We start from the raw sequence: 12,726 nt of genomic DNA on the forward strand, positions 1-12,726 counted from the left end.
CGCCCCTGCAGAAGATCAGACCATTAAATACACTAGTGCGCTATAGTAGCTTGATTATGCGACCTGCATCCTTAGCGGCCACGTTGGTAAGGGCAACGTTTCCATTAAATGCAATGCTTGTACATTGAAAATAAGTCATAACTTGCTCAAATCTCAACAGATTTTCATTAGGTTTACTTTATTGTCATCTTCAAAGCGTAGCTAGCACTACAAAGCTTTCGTAAAAAGAGTCAAAAAATATATTTTAATTGCGAAAGGTTATTCTCAGTTCCCTTGCTGTGATTGTACGGCATTGTATGCAACCGTATGCAGCACAACGTGCAGACATCTTTGCTATTTTGGTTTTTGTGTCGTCCACAAACATGGAAGGCGCTGACACTTTGCCTCTACTGACTGAGCGTGGCTGTTGGCACGCACCTCAAAGGCGCATGTCCTATCAACCTAGTGATCATAGCTATATTCAGACGGTCCAGACCGACGGAAACTAGAAACGAAACGTTAATCCGAGCACGGCGGAACAGAAGACTTTCGTGAATAAAAATGGATTCCTTTTTTAGGTTTGTGTTACGTTGTCGCTTAGGGAATTCAGGAGAGATGTTAACGCCAACTTCCGGCCATAGCTTTTAATTTTGCCGTTTAATTAGCTTTAGCCTGTTGTTAGCACCATATGGGCCTCGTTCACGTGGAGAAAGGGGTGGGGGGTGGAGAAGTTGTTTCAATAATTATATTGTCTCTTCAAGAAAAATGCTGCTTGTATTCAAAAGTATATAACATGCTAAGTTACTTTTTTCTTCTCGTTTACCTTTTTGTATTTAACTGGTAGCGCTGTCTTAAGACACGTCTTTGAATGCATGGCCGAATTCTGATTTACTCTTAAAGTGGTAAACTCAGTCAGACACCATGCAAAAGAAACAGTTTTCACACACTGACTTTACAATGAATGAGAAATCTTGTGTGGCTCATTCTGCTGTCAGAGTGAATACATTTACATACCCCCCCCCCCAAAAAAAAACGTGAATATTGCAGGAGTATTGCTTGTAAACGTTTGCTCTGTCAGTCAGTAAACATTTACGAACTACTTACTTGATATTGTATTTCTTTTTGATACATGTATTTCTTTTAATTGTGCCCTAGAAATATGAGAAAATATTGATTTGTGAGCCAAAGACCATGTGAACCCTTCTGCTTCGGGTCTACAAGATGAGGTACACTTTCACAGTCCATTGGAATCCAATACAAAAGCACCTAATGAATGTCACATAAGGAGTAGGTAATATCAACAAGAAGTTTCAGACTCAAATGTGGCTTCATTATTGCTAAAACTCATTCACTGCCAGCCTTCGCAGTTAACATGGATATTTGACTTCTAAAGCCGACAACGGCAGTGAATGTTTTAATGGGAGACACACTTCCGACTGCATGGCTGAATTCTGTTCCAGCTCTGTGGTGGACACAGTCAGACACCATGCAAGAGTATTGTCTAATTTCTTTTAGTGATGGCTGTGTTCTCTTCAGTTTCATCCAGCAGTATAGAAATGAGTACACTGATACTTTTTTTTTTTTCTCTCCTCCTGAATATTATAGTGTGTAATAAGTGTTATTATGAGCATGTGTACCCTTAATACAAAGCATGTGCACATATTCAGCTATAGCAAGCTTGAAATATCTTTTTTATTTCAACAGGGCATTAGTGTGGATAAGTTATGATCTCCTGGCCTAAATCATACTGGATGGTGGAGTGTTTTAAGTCGTCCAAGCACGAGATGCCATTGCAACAGGAAGATGTAAGACATACACTCTACTAGGTGTTAAGATAATTTATTGTACCCTCTTATACATATAAAGGAAAAATAAAGTTTAATACCAACTGTCACATTGTGGTTTTCATTTCCATAAAACGTATTTTATTCTGAAACTAAGGTTTATGAAAGATTCTGTTCATCATTAAGGGGTGTACTGTTGTTGTGGTCACATGGCAATTGGGTTTACCACAAAGTACAACCATGCCAGTCAAATTAACATCTGACCAAGCTTCCGTGGTATTGACTACTGCTTTATTCTTCAAGAGGTGTCAGAACATGAGGTTATGGACTCGAGAAGTGTTAGTCTAATTGGGATGATAGAGTGATTAATTACTCCATTCTTTGACATGCCTGTGAATATTCTCATTCAGCCAGGTCCTTTCATTCTCAGGGCATTGAATTGATCGCAACTGTACTGTTTCGTTTGTCTTGGAAGACGTTTTCACCTCTCACGTGAGCAGGCTTCATCAGTTCATTAACAAAGCTTATGCACTAGCCAGTATTTCCATTCATTGACAGTTCTTGAAAATAACCAAAACCTGTGTGCAAGCCTTAGTGTTTTCTATTTAATATTAAAACTTTTAAATAATGGGTAGCAAAATTACATAACTGCTTGTGCCATGAAATTCACATAATACAAGTTGATGTGCCAATGACATCGGCTGGCTCAATCTCAGAAAGATGCATAGTGAACACTTTTTATTTCTCCCCAGCAAATGTCATATACTTGGTTACATAGTTTAGTAAACCACATGCATGTTGTCTTGTAAAATAAACCACAGCAATGACTACACTATCGATATGGTGCAGTGTCTCACCAGCTCAAGCAGATGGTGCTGTTTTTCTGTACAAAATGTAGTGAAACATGGGTAGCGAGTTAATAGAGGATGTGTAAAAAAAGATACTTAGCATTTTTGTCAATTCCATTTACACATGAGGTGACCATGAAAAAGAATCAATACATTTTTGTTTACCATTATTTGCGTATGCAAGCTAACTAAAAATGTATACATATTAATTTTTGGGGGAGCTAATGTTAGCCGATTGATGTGGTTAGTGCCCCACCATTTACCAGCCGTTGATTACCAGATGTGCTGAACTGGCTCGTCCGCCTCTGCCACTATGGATAGCAGGATGGCCTTGGGAGTGTTCTCGAAAAGTGCCGCTCTGTTCTGTGTCTGGCCCTTCTTGACCCAGTGGCCGTAGATCTTGAAGGCGCACGCGTCAATGAGCTTGCGAATGGGCTTGACCGCGTACGGGTCACTCTTGATCACCTCCTTGGTGACGGGCTTTACTCTGCGGTAGCTGCAGTAGATGCGCATGGTGGCAAGTACCGTGAGACAGATGACCTGGTGGAAAAGTAGTATTCTTTAATGAACTGGTGTTATAGATTTTATTGTGTGTGTGTTGGGTGGGGGAAGGCTAAGGCATCCCTACATTTCAGCACCTTTTTAACCCTCAACATCATCTTTTGGGTCTATCAGAACTGGATTGGCAGAATCTCTACAAGTTGTGTAACACTCATTTGTGCTCTAAAAGTCTGAATTAACCTCATGACTTAATGAGTGGTAGAGAATGCTGATTTAAAACATCTTACTTGTCTGAATTATGTCTGTAAAAGATCCAAGTTTGTTTGCGAGTGAATATTTTCTTATCTTAGACTTGGGTGGTCTCCTTTCATACTAAACATGGCTTTAACTGGATGGTTGCCACTCCATACTATTTAATAGTGATGTATTAGTCTCTCCAAGTTGAGCCAGGAGGGGTTTGTTTAGTAGAAAACTCAAATGTTAAACTAAATTAACAGTTTGCTTCCTGCAAACTTATGTTGAATTTATTTTGTAATCAACGGAATGGGATTTTCAGAAGTGAAAAGGTTAGAACAACGCTACATTTACTTAATTCAGTCTCCATTGTTCCATATATCCCTTTATATCACTTGTCCTCAACTAGGGAGGAGCTCGAGCCTTGAGTCAGCAGACTGGGCCAGAGACGGTACACCCTGGACTGGTTTTCTCATGTCTGACAAACTGATTGGAGGCTAAGATAGTGCAGAAAGTAAATTCAGCAATTCCAGACGTGTATATCAATAACTGTGGACTAATACATATGGTAAGGTGCTGTATTGATGCTCTTATAAAAAAAATTGTTGGTGGACCATTAAAGAGCTTGCTTCTTTAATAACTGAAAATCGTTTTGCCACATAAGCTCTGAAGACCGCACCTTGAATTTTCTGTACGGACTCAGTTGTCGGACTTCGTCTACCACATACTGGGAGAAGAACGGATGGTTAAGCACGTCGACGGCTGTGTAACGCTGCTTCGGGTCCACGACAAGCATCCGAGTGATCTGACAAAACACCAAAATGAATGTATGTTTAACAGCAGGTCAATTTAAATGGAACAAATGAGCTAAACCAATTAGAGAGAGGGAATAAAGCGACTGACCAAATCTTTGACCGTGTCAGAGCGGTCGTCCCATTCAGGGGATGAGAACCTGTAATTTCCAGTTAAGATCATACGCAGCATCAGCATTTGTTTCCTGTGCCAGAAGGGTGGGGAGCCAGCCAGGAGTGTGTACATGATCACACCCGCGCTCCATCTGCACGTATAAGCCAGAGGGCAAGCACCGTGTCAGAATGCATTTATGATAGCAGGAGCGTTCGTATCACTTACATGAGCGCTTGTGACTAAAACCTCTTGGCAGGGATGGAGAGTGGTAGAGCAAAGACATGTAATGTAAGTCCACCTACTCAGCCATCAGAAATAGCAGGAAATGCACCTTACGTAATCATTTTTTAATGTTATGCTTACTGTTTTTGATTTTTGGGATGGGACTCACATGCAGTGTTGGGATTACTTTTGAAATTTACTTGTTTACAGTTACTTCGATGAAAATGTAAAAGTAGTGTAACTCTCAATTACTCTCTCAAAGTAATGTAACGTTACATTTGATTACATTTTGTTTACATTTCTTAATTTTGAATGAGTGCATGGCCGTTGAAACACTCCTCTAAAAAAGTGGATTAAAACCATAGAGCTGTATGTTGGAATTAACCACATATTTGTTATTTACATAAACATGTATTTGTTGCATTATACATATACAGGTGTATCTCAATAAATTGGAATACTGTAGGAGAGTCCATTGTATTTAAGCATCGCAATTCCAAAAGTGAAACTCATAAATTAAACATGAGATCATGTTGGCCTAATGGGAAATGTGCAAAAGTCCATGTTCTTCTGTGTGTTCATAAGTGTAAATATGAGAAAAAACCTTTTCAAAAATCTCAGACAAACTAATACATTGCCACAAGGTGGCGCTTCGAGATCATATTTTATATTCTGTTTGAGCTGAAAGTATAGCATATGAGCAGAGAGAGCCAATCACAAGCATCTGCATTAGAAGGAAGTGACTTGAAAAATTAGCTTTTGCGGCTATTTTTCAAATGCAAAAGTAATCACGGAAAATTCCAAAAGCAAGTGTAATTTAATTACACATTTCTCCCAATAATGTAATGATTACAATTACATACATTTTGTGATTAAATTATATTATCTCGTTACATTGAATCAGTTCGTCCCCAACACTGCTCACATGTCCACAGCCGTTCCGTATCCTTCATTTCCAGAGTCCATGGAGCACTGGATGATCTCGGGAGCAAGATAAACAGGAGTCCCACACACTTCTGAATAAAAGTCAAACAATTTAGCATCAAACAAGTTAAAGCAACAAAGATATGGTTTCATGCTGCCAAATCTATCTATAAGGTACTTGAGAATTATGACATTTAATATTTGTTTAAAAAATATTTTAAAAAATCCTCATTGGATAGGCATTTATAGACGAGGGCTTACTAAAAACTAGGATTTCATTCCAATTCCCTTTGAAATTGCAAATAAATTCTGGGAAATGCTGTTGTCAAGCTAAGAACAAGAACATTTTATACTCACAGCGTACCAACCCACGTATACCATGCAAATTATTATTATTACAATGCAAATGTTGCCCTTATGAATGGAAAAGAGATTACATCAGCGCAAATTTATTGGACAAATTTTCTTCATGTGATGTCATAACACAACACACATGGTGGCACCATTGCTCGTCTTCTATCTATGATCTTTCCTTTGAATAAGTCATTGATTCCAGCAAGTTCGATAACCTAACCTAAAGCAGTTATTTAATCAATGTGTAAGGATTTAATGTTGAGGCAAACCAATATTTTATCTCTCTGCACTATGGCAAATAGATTTGAGTGTCAACCAGACTCTGCTCTGACTTTGAACAGCTGCTGGGACATTTTGAAAAGTTGTTACATTGCTTTATTTGAGAGTGCTAGATTAAAAAGTACGCTGTCTTCATGTTTTGTTGTCAGTCAATGCTATATAATAATATAATAATAAATCACCAACATCTCTGCAGCTGTGGCGGGCAGACAACTATGAATCCGATTTGTCCACCAGGCTCCCCTGGTGGAATACCTTGATAATGTTTACGAGTTGAGCTCTCACCTTTAAGCTTCTGTCCTGACTGGATTTGCACGGCAAAGCCAAAGTCTGTGAGTTTGATGTTCATCTGGTCATCCAAAAGGATGTTTTCAGGCTTGAGATCTCGATGGACTATGTTCTGGTCATGGAGAAAACGAACCACATCCAGCAGAGCACGCATGATGTTCCTACAACCGATACACGAAAAGAACTCATTAAGGCTTATCATGTTTAAGGTATGAGAGTGGGCTAGTTTTTGAAGAAGTGAATTTGCTCAGTGACCTTGTTTCCTTCTCACTCAGGGTTACTTTCTCTGTGAGGTAGTCAAAAAGTTCACCCTTTCTCATCCTGGGATGAAGAAGACAAGAATTAAAACAAGAACAGATAAACATTTTGGGAAGCAAATTAACCTCAGAACAGTATAAAATAAAGTAGTACTGCAAGTGGATATTGTTTGCCTCTGCTTACTTACAGGTCAAAAACCAGGAAGAAGAATACATTGGATTCGTAGCAATCTTTTAGCTGTACTGCAAGGAAACGTGTCAAGCACAAGATATGTCAGACAAACAGATCAATGCAAATGCCGTTGCTAATTGGATAGCCAGAGGTGGGTAGTAACGCGCTACATTCCCTGTTACATTTACTCAAGTAACATTTTGGATTAATTGTACTTGTCAGAGTAGTTTGAATCCACCATACTTTTTACTTTTATTTGAGTATTTATGTTAAGAAGAATTGATACTTTTACTCCATTACAATGACTGACATGCCGCTCCCTACTTTTATTTATCCATTATTGGGTGCGCGACCTGTTTTTAGACTTCATCTTTGACTTCCGCATAGGGCGCTGTTGCGCCAAGCCAACGTGGTCACTAGTGTCATTTGACTCCAATTCACCAATAACACAGCACAAGGCAGTCACATGACCGAACACAAAACCTTGACTGGGTGACTCATATTGGGTGGGGGCTTGGGGGGGGGGGGGGGGGGGGGGGGGGGGGGGGAACAGCTGTGCGAGTGTTTACTTTACAGACTCTGAAAACCAAGCTTTAGTTTACTTTACTCTTACTTGAGTACAATGTTTGGCTACTCTACCCACCTCTGTGGATAGCAGAAGGCCAACATTTGCCAGAGTTGACCACCGAGAGTAGGTTGGTAGCTCAACAACCCTAAAATTAAGGTGAAGGACGTTTTAGGTGTATTTAAAACAGACTCACTAATATTTTCCTGTCCGAAGACTTTCTTGAGGATGTCAATCTCTTTCACTGTAGAGTCCCTGATCTCCTCAATCTCCTGCTGGGTCATCTTGTCCGAGGGGGTGACGTCAATGATCTTCACGGCGTACTCCTGAGACGTCCGTTTGTCCACGCAGCGGCGCACCACACTGCTTACTCCCCTGAGCAAAAGAAGACACCTCAGATGTCCTATCAATGTGCTAACTGTTTTAGTAAATGTTTGTTTGTGTTTCACTAAGGAAGTGACGCAGAGGCAGGTTCATGCATACAACTTGATTTCACCAACGAATCCATCCATCCATTTTCTACAGCGCTTGTCCTTATTCACGTATGGCTGACTTTGGGTGATGGGCACTCTCGACTGGTTTCCAGCCAATCGCAGCTGGATATGACTACTCTTTAATAAAACTTAGTACATGGGAAGGAAAGAAAATAGATGGATGATGCATGACTCATTAAGACATCAGGTTGGAGACTGCCTAATTTTATCCAATATACTATATTTGAAATGTCTCCCTGTATGATGGAGTACAGTTCTACACCTTTGGAAACAATAATAAACATCGCTAAATGGGTGGCTCTGTACATGCACATTTTTAATATATAGTTTTTATATTGGATGTCCATCCATCCTAACTTTTTAGCAGGAGGCTGGGGTAATCTGGACTGGTCATGCCAATCGAGGGGCACATGATGAAAAATGAAAATTCACACTCAGACCTATGGAGAATTTAGACTAGTCTCCAATGAACCTAACATGCATATTTTTGGAAAGTGGGAAAAATCCAAAGTACCTGGGGGGGAAAAAAACACGCAAGCAGGGGAAAAATACAAACTCCACACAGGAAAAGAGGAGCCGAGAATTGAAACCAGGACCTCTCAACTGTGAGGCAGAGGTGCTAACCACTTGGATACAATGCTTCCCTGTATTGACTCTCGTGGAATTTAATAACTTTTGTGTCCAGGGAGTATTTCTTAACTGCCCTAAATCAATGAACAAGAGGTCCCCTTTAGAATATTTAGTAAAATACCTACAGTAAAGGCCAGCCAAGAATGAATTTCTTTTGCCAATTAGATTGTTGCTTTACAATGTTTGTGTATGTAATTTTTGGGTTACCTTTATTTTTGCAATTAACATTTGGTTCCTCCATATTCCAGATTAAAAAAAACAAATCTGTGACATCATGTAATCCCAAAGCTGCTTTGAACCGACCCAAAACACACAATACACACACATTCCTCACCAGCAATGTTGCTAACGTAAGAGTGCCACTGTCCGAGAAATGGAGGGGAATGACAATTAGCGCACTCATTCTCTGCTCACATGCCTCAAGGGATGTATGGAACACCATAGAGACAGATGTCGTGGGACATCAGTAGATTCTACTTGGATTTATTTTTGTTTAAAAGAAAAACACTAAATCACATTAATCTCAAATTAAATTGCTCTCAGTATGTCACATGCTTTAGGAACATACCGTCCCAGAATCTCCTTGGGCTCATACTTTTCGTAGAACTCCTGGGCACCCACCCAGTCGGGGATCTCCTCCTCTTTGGTCATGATGGAGTGATCGACACAACAGCGCTATGCTTCTACACTACAGAGAAATATTTGTCAGAAGTGAGAGTGACGGCTCATCAAATCATTACACAGAGTACATCTTTAAAAGGGTGGTTTGTGATACACATGGTTTTGAAACTTTTATTTCATTTCTCGTACAAATTGATTTGAGTTTTGTGGGCCTTGGTAACTTGAATTGGGTTTATCAATGATAAACAACAACATAACACGTGACATGACACTAGGCAACAAGCAATCCAGTAGACAAATATTGTAATGTACGTCTATGGACATACAACAAAGCAGTTATACAGCAGAGAAAGGTAATGGTATGAAGCTATGACGTTCATTGCACAAGAGGCTTTTTTTACCCCTGAAATTGTGGCGATTGGGCATTTTTTTAAAACAAGGCCATAAACTATAGAATATCTGGGTATTGCATGTGATGAAAATGTCCCATCCTAACAGGGTCCATGTCATTGAAGTGATATGTTCCTACGGACACGACAAATCCCGAATGTATACGTACACAGCCTGTGTCGTAAGTACTGCAGTGCATAGAGATATATTACCTCCACGTTATATGATATATTTGTGCTGAAGTGTATGGAGAAGCCCACCATAATGCTGTCCTTTCATTTTCTCGCCACCAGGGCAGTTAGAAGCGCTGCAGCTCCAGATAGCGGTAATGTAATCACGCGATTATTTAGCACAGGTGTCAAGCGGTTTGAAAATAAATAACAACACAATAATAGTCCAATGTATGTAAATTAGCCAGTGAAGTTGTCATATTTTGCCTAGGAAGCGTTTTAACTGTAGAAAGTATTCTCTATATAGACGATATCATGAAGAAAAACGCAAAAAGTGAGGATTCGAAGCTAGTTTTTAATGAATTTTGGAATATGTTCGCCATGTAGCCCTGTTTTAACTACCCTTCCGTTTCCTCTGCTTAAAAAAAAAAAAAAAACATGCTCAATTATCAAAACGACAGCTTTCGAGCACGCCAAAGTTTCGTACGTTATCGCCTCCGACCAAATTTGAGTGATGGTAAGTAGAAAGGACTGTCCACTCACCGCGTTCCGTCTCGCAGTCCCTCCTATTAAAGACTATCCATCATTTGGAAGGAAGCGTGCGAACAACCGGCGGACAGCGACGCTGCCACAGCTTTGCGGGGTCGCCGTCAGGACATGAGCTCTAATGTCAGATACCAAAAATAAACTGTAGCTTCCAAAGCGACCCACTCTTTCTGCTTCGAAAGCAGAGCTCCTGAAATAACTAGCAAGACTGTTTTACGTGACTTATATGAGCTGCGCTCCATTGTTTCAATATATGACGGCTTATATGACTTTCATTCAAGTTTATACTGCATGTCTTGTCTTCAAGATGGCCGTCACAGGACAGGCCACGTCCTCAATGTCAAGACGCCCATACTCACTTCAATATTTGACTTTAGTGTGCACCTTCTACATTACTGCCGTTGATATTTTCCCCTAGATACAATTTAGACTGTCGTACGTGACTATCACTGTCCTACATGGCTTGAATCTGACTTCCCTATACAAGTCCACATAGATCTGTCCTGTTTTAAATAAGACTAAACTTCTCGTTGGGCTGTCCGACACGACTTCCGTGGAAGCCTTCATTACTTCAATGCTGTATTTGACTTTCTACCATTTCATACACTTCGACTGCATGTTTTTGCTCCTTCCACTGATGTTCAATAGGATTTAAATCAGGGCTCACAAGTCACTTTCAACTATTAGTTTTTTGCTCTTAGCGATTCTTGTGTTTTCGGTTATGATGATCCTGTGAGAGGACCTGTGACTGAGACCAAGCTTTCTGACACTGGGGAGCATATTTCACTCTAGGATGCCTTGATAGTCTTTCAATTTCATTGAAACGCGCAGATTTCAAGGTGCATAAGCATTTCCCATGCGTCACAGTAGGTACTGTGTTTGTACATACAGTACAGGCAAAACTGTCACGACAGTACCCTTCTATTAAACAAAACAATGGTCACTGAGTAAATTGCAATGAGATTGTAATTTGCTGTTAACAGCTGTAAATATATACTAAAATAAAGAACAGTCTTGGTACAGGGTGTCTTGAATGTTAAAAATTAAGACTGACACAGTGGGAGCGGTTTGCTCACCAAGAGTGGGTCAAATGCCAGTTGACATGCACAAATCTCATTTAGCTCAGTTGTGCACCAAAATAATGCTATCATCATGTTTGTACAGACTTTTTAACTACAAAAAGGAATGCCATATTTTCACAAGTTAATATTAAGTCAATGTTTTATTATTACCTTTCAAATGAGTTCAGTGACCATTGCGTTTTCTTTTACAAAAGGTTACCAACGATTCTGTTTAGGTTCGTACTAGGTCTGTCAATTGAAGAGTTTCTTTTGTAACTTCCATGGAGTATTTCTTATGCTGCATTATACTATACACACAGTTTCCAGTGACATTACATGCATCCAGTTTTAGTGTTATCCTCTGAATAATCTGTATATGTTATGACAAACAAATCTTGCAATCTTTTTTGTTTTGTCTTCATGATCAAAATGCTTTAATGTTTTGATTTCAAGCATCAAGTTTTTACAAGCAGTAACTGGTGCTCTTCTGGAAATGTAGCATGTCTAGTACTGGAACTAATTAAATGCAAACAAAAACTCAAAACAGCAATATATATATCTATCGACATGACTGCAAGCTCTGCTGCAGTCGTCTAATGATTGAATGGACTGATATTGTCTGAAGATAATCAACTGTTAAAGTATATTTGTCGGCCTCTTGTTAATTAGATCACGTTGACATATGGCAATGGTGAGTCTATGCTCTCCTCTCCAAGATTTCTGGATGCAATTCAAGACAGACCTGTGGAGTGAACAAAAACAGTTTTGCAATAAATAAACTGAGCAATCCTACTCTCTCTAGTGCACTGGAATGCCAACATATTAAATTAGATGATGACTAGATCATACAGCCAAGATGACAACATGGTGATGCAAAAATACAGTATGGTGTGAACAGGACAACATTCAGGAGTATTTTGTGGTGTCGAAAAATTCACAAACCGTAAACCCTCAAGACGCTACTCTTTCTCATGCAATCAATCTACTTCCAACTTACCATTAGCAAACTTGCACTGTTTAAGCACCTCGCTGAAGCCCTCGCAGAGTTTTAGATCACTTTGAGATTGAGCACAGTCGATGAACTGTTTGAGCTCATAGGAACAGGCTTGCTGTGGGCTGTTTTGCTGCTGGTAGGGAGACTGTGTTTGGTATGGCTGGGCCTGGTGGGGCTCCTAAAGTGCACACAGGAAAAAAGATTACATCAATTGCTCTGAGTTAATGTGATTTACAGTACAGGCATTTGACAACTTAGCAAATTACTTGAATTTAATAAAGGACTTAATACAAATGTTTTAGAGCTTTCAGCTTTTAATTTTCACTAATGTACGACACGTATCAAACATGCACAACTGCCCAATTTAGTGAGATCTAGTAAAGACTTGCACCAAAAGGTCTGTCTTTACAAAGTTAAGACTCACTTGTGATGAACCCACATTGACTATTACACTAGCTACTCTGAACATTAGTTAGTCTATGATGGGATAAAGTGATGTTTATTAAC

General features: G+C 39.5%; 2 protein-coding genes, 1 long non-coding RNA gene and 1 other non-coding gene across 6 annotated transcripts in view; 2 read left to right on the forward strand and 2 right to left on the reverse strand.

Moving 5' to 3' along the window:
- The first annotated feature begins 71 nt into the window (after nucleotides 1-71).
- On the forward strand, nucleotides 72-8,657 carry LOC133481909 (uncharacterized). 2 transcript variants are annotated; one of them, XR_009789642.1, is made up of 5 exons: nucleotides 72-557; nucleotides 1,135-1,205; nucleotides 1,684-1,784; nucleotides 6,767-6,899; nucleotides 7,564-8,657. It is a non-coding gene; the product is annotated as an uncharacterized LOC133481909 (long non-coding RNA). The 2 variants fall into 2 exon arrangements; XR_009789641.1 differs by lacking the exons at nucleotides 6,767-6,899; nucleotides 7,564-8,657 and having other exon boundaries at nucleotides 1,684-1,873.
- On the forward strand, nucleotides 850-987 carry LOC133482830 (small nucleolar RNA SNORA15). Its single transcript, XR_009789982.1, has one exon. It is a non-coding gene; the product is annotated as a small nucleolar RNA SNORA15 (small nucleolar RNA).
- On the reverse strand, nucleotides 2,481-11,489 carry LOC133481903 (phosphorylase b kinase gamma catalytic chain, skeletal muscle/heart isoform-like). Of its 2 annotated transcripts, none has more exons than XM_061781226.1 (10): nucleotides 10,162-11,489; nucleotides 9,006-9,120; nucleotides 7,510-7,688; nucleotides 6,765-6,819; nucleotides 6,575-6,640; nucleotides 6,317-6,480; nucleotides 5,400-5,490; nucleotides 4,250-4,403; nucleotides 4,026-4,151; nucleotides 2,481-3,151 (listed from the first exon to the last, which is right to left on the reverse strand). In XM_061781226.1, the coding sequence occupies exons 2-10, from the start codon at nucleotides 9,086-9,088 to the stop codon at nucleotides 2,885-2,887; spliced, it is 1,185 nt and encodes a 394-aa protein (XP_061637210.1). In that variant the 5' UTR covers nucleotides 9,089-9,120; nucleotides 10,162-11,489; the 3' UTR covers nucleotides 2,481-2,884. The 2 variants fall into 2 exon arrangements, with proteins under 2 accessions (XP_061637210.1, XP_061637211.1); XM_061781227.1 differs by having other exon boundaries at nucleotides 9,006-9,125.
- A 139-nt stretch (nucleotides 11,490-11,628) lies between these two features.
- Nucleotides 11,629-12,726, reverse strand: part of chchd2 (coiled-coil-helix-coiled-coil-helix domain containing 2) — a 2,149-nt gene continuing 1,051 nt past the window's right edge. Inside the window, exons 3-4 of the mRNA XM_061781232.1 lie at nucleotides 12,223-12,397; nucleotides 11,629-11,967 (exon numbers count right to left, since the gene is read on the reverse strand). Coding sequence (XP_061637216.1) covers nucleotides 11,957-11,967; nucleotides 12,223-12,397 — 186 coding nt within the window. The 3' untranslated portion in view covers nucleotides 11,629-11,956. The remainder of the gene's footprint in view (nucleotides 11,968-12,222; nucleotides 12,398-12,726) is intronic.

The sequence above is a fragment of the Phyllopteryx taeniolatus genome, chromosome 8 (assembly GCF_024500385.1).
Source record: "Phyllopteryx taeniolatus isolate TA_2022b chromosome 8, UOR_Ptae_1.2, whole genome shotgun sequence".
Classification (NCBI taxonomy): Eukaryota; Metazoa; Chordata; class Actinopteri; order Syngnathiformes; family Syngnathidae; genus Phyllopteryx; species Phyllopteryx taeniolatus.

Coding starts and splice junctions, on each gene's coding strand:
- LOC133481903 (XM_061781226.1), bottom strand. CDS start 9,088: ATGACCAAAGAGGAGGAGATCCCCGACTGGGTGGGTGCCCAGGAGTTC. Junction 6,820..7,509: donor CTTCGGACAGGAAAATATTA/GTGAGTCTGTTT, acceptor GTTTCCTTGCAG/TACAGCTAAAAGATTGCTAC. Junction 6,481..6,574: donor CTGAGTGAGAAGGAAACAAG/GTCACTGAGCAA, acceptor TATCGGTTGTAG/GAACATCATGCGTGCTCTGC.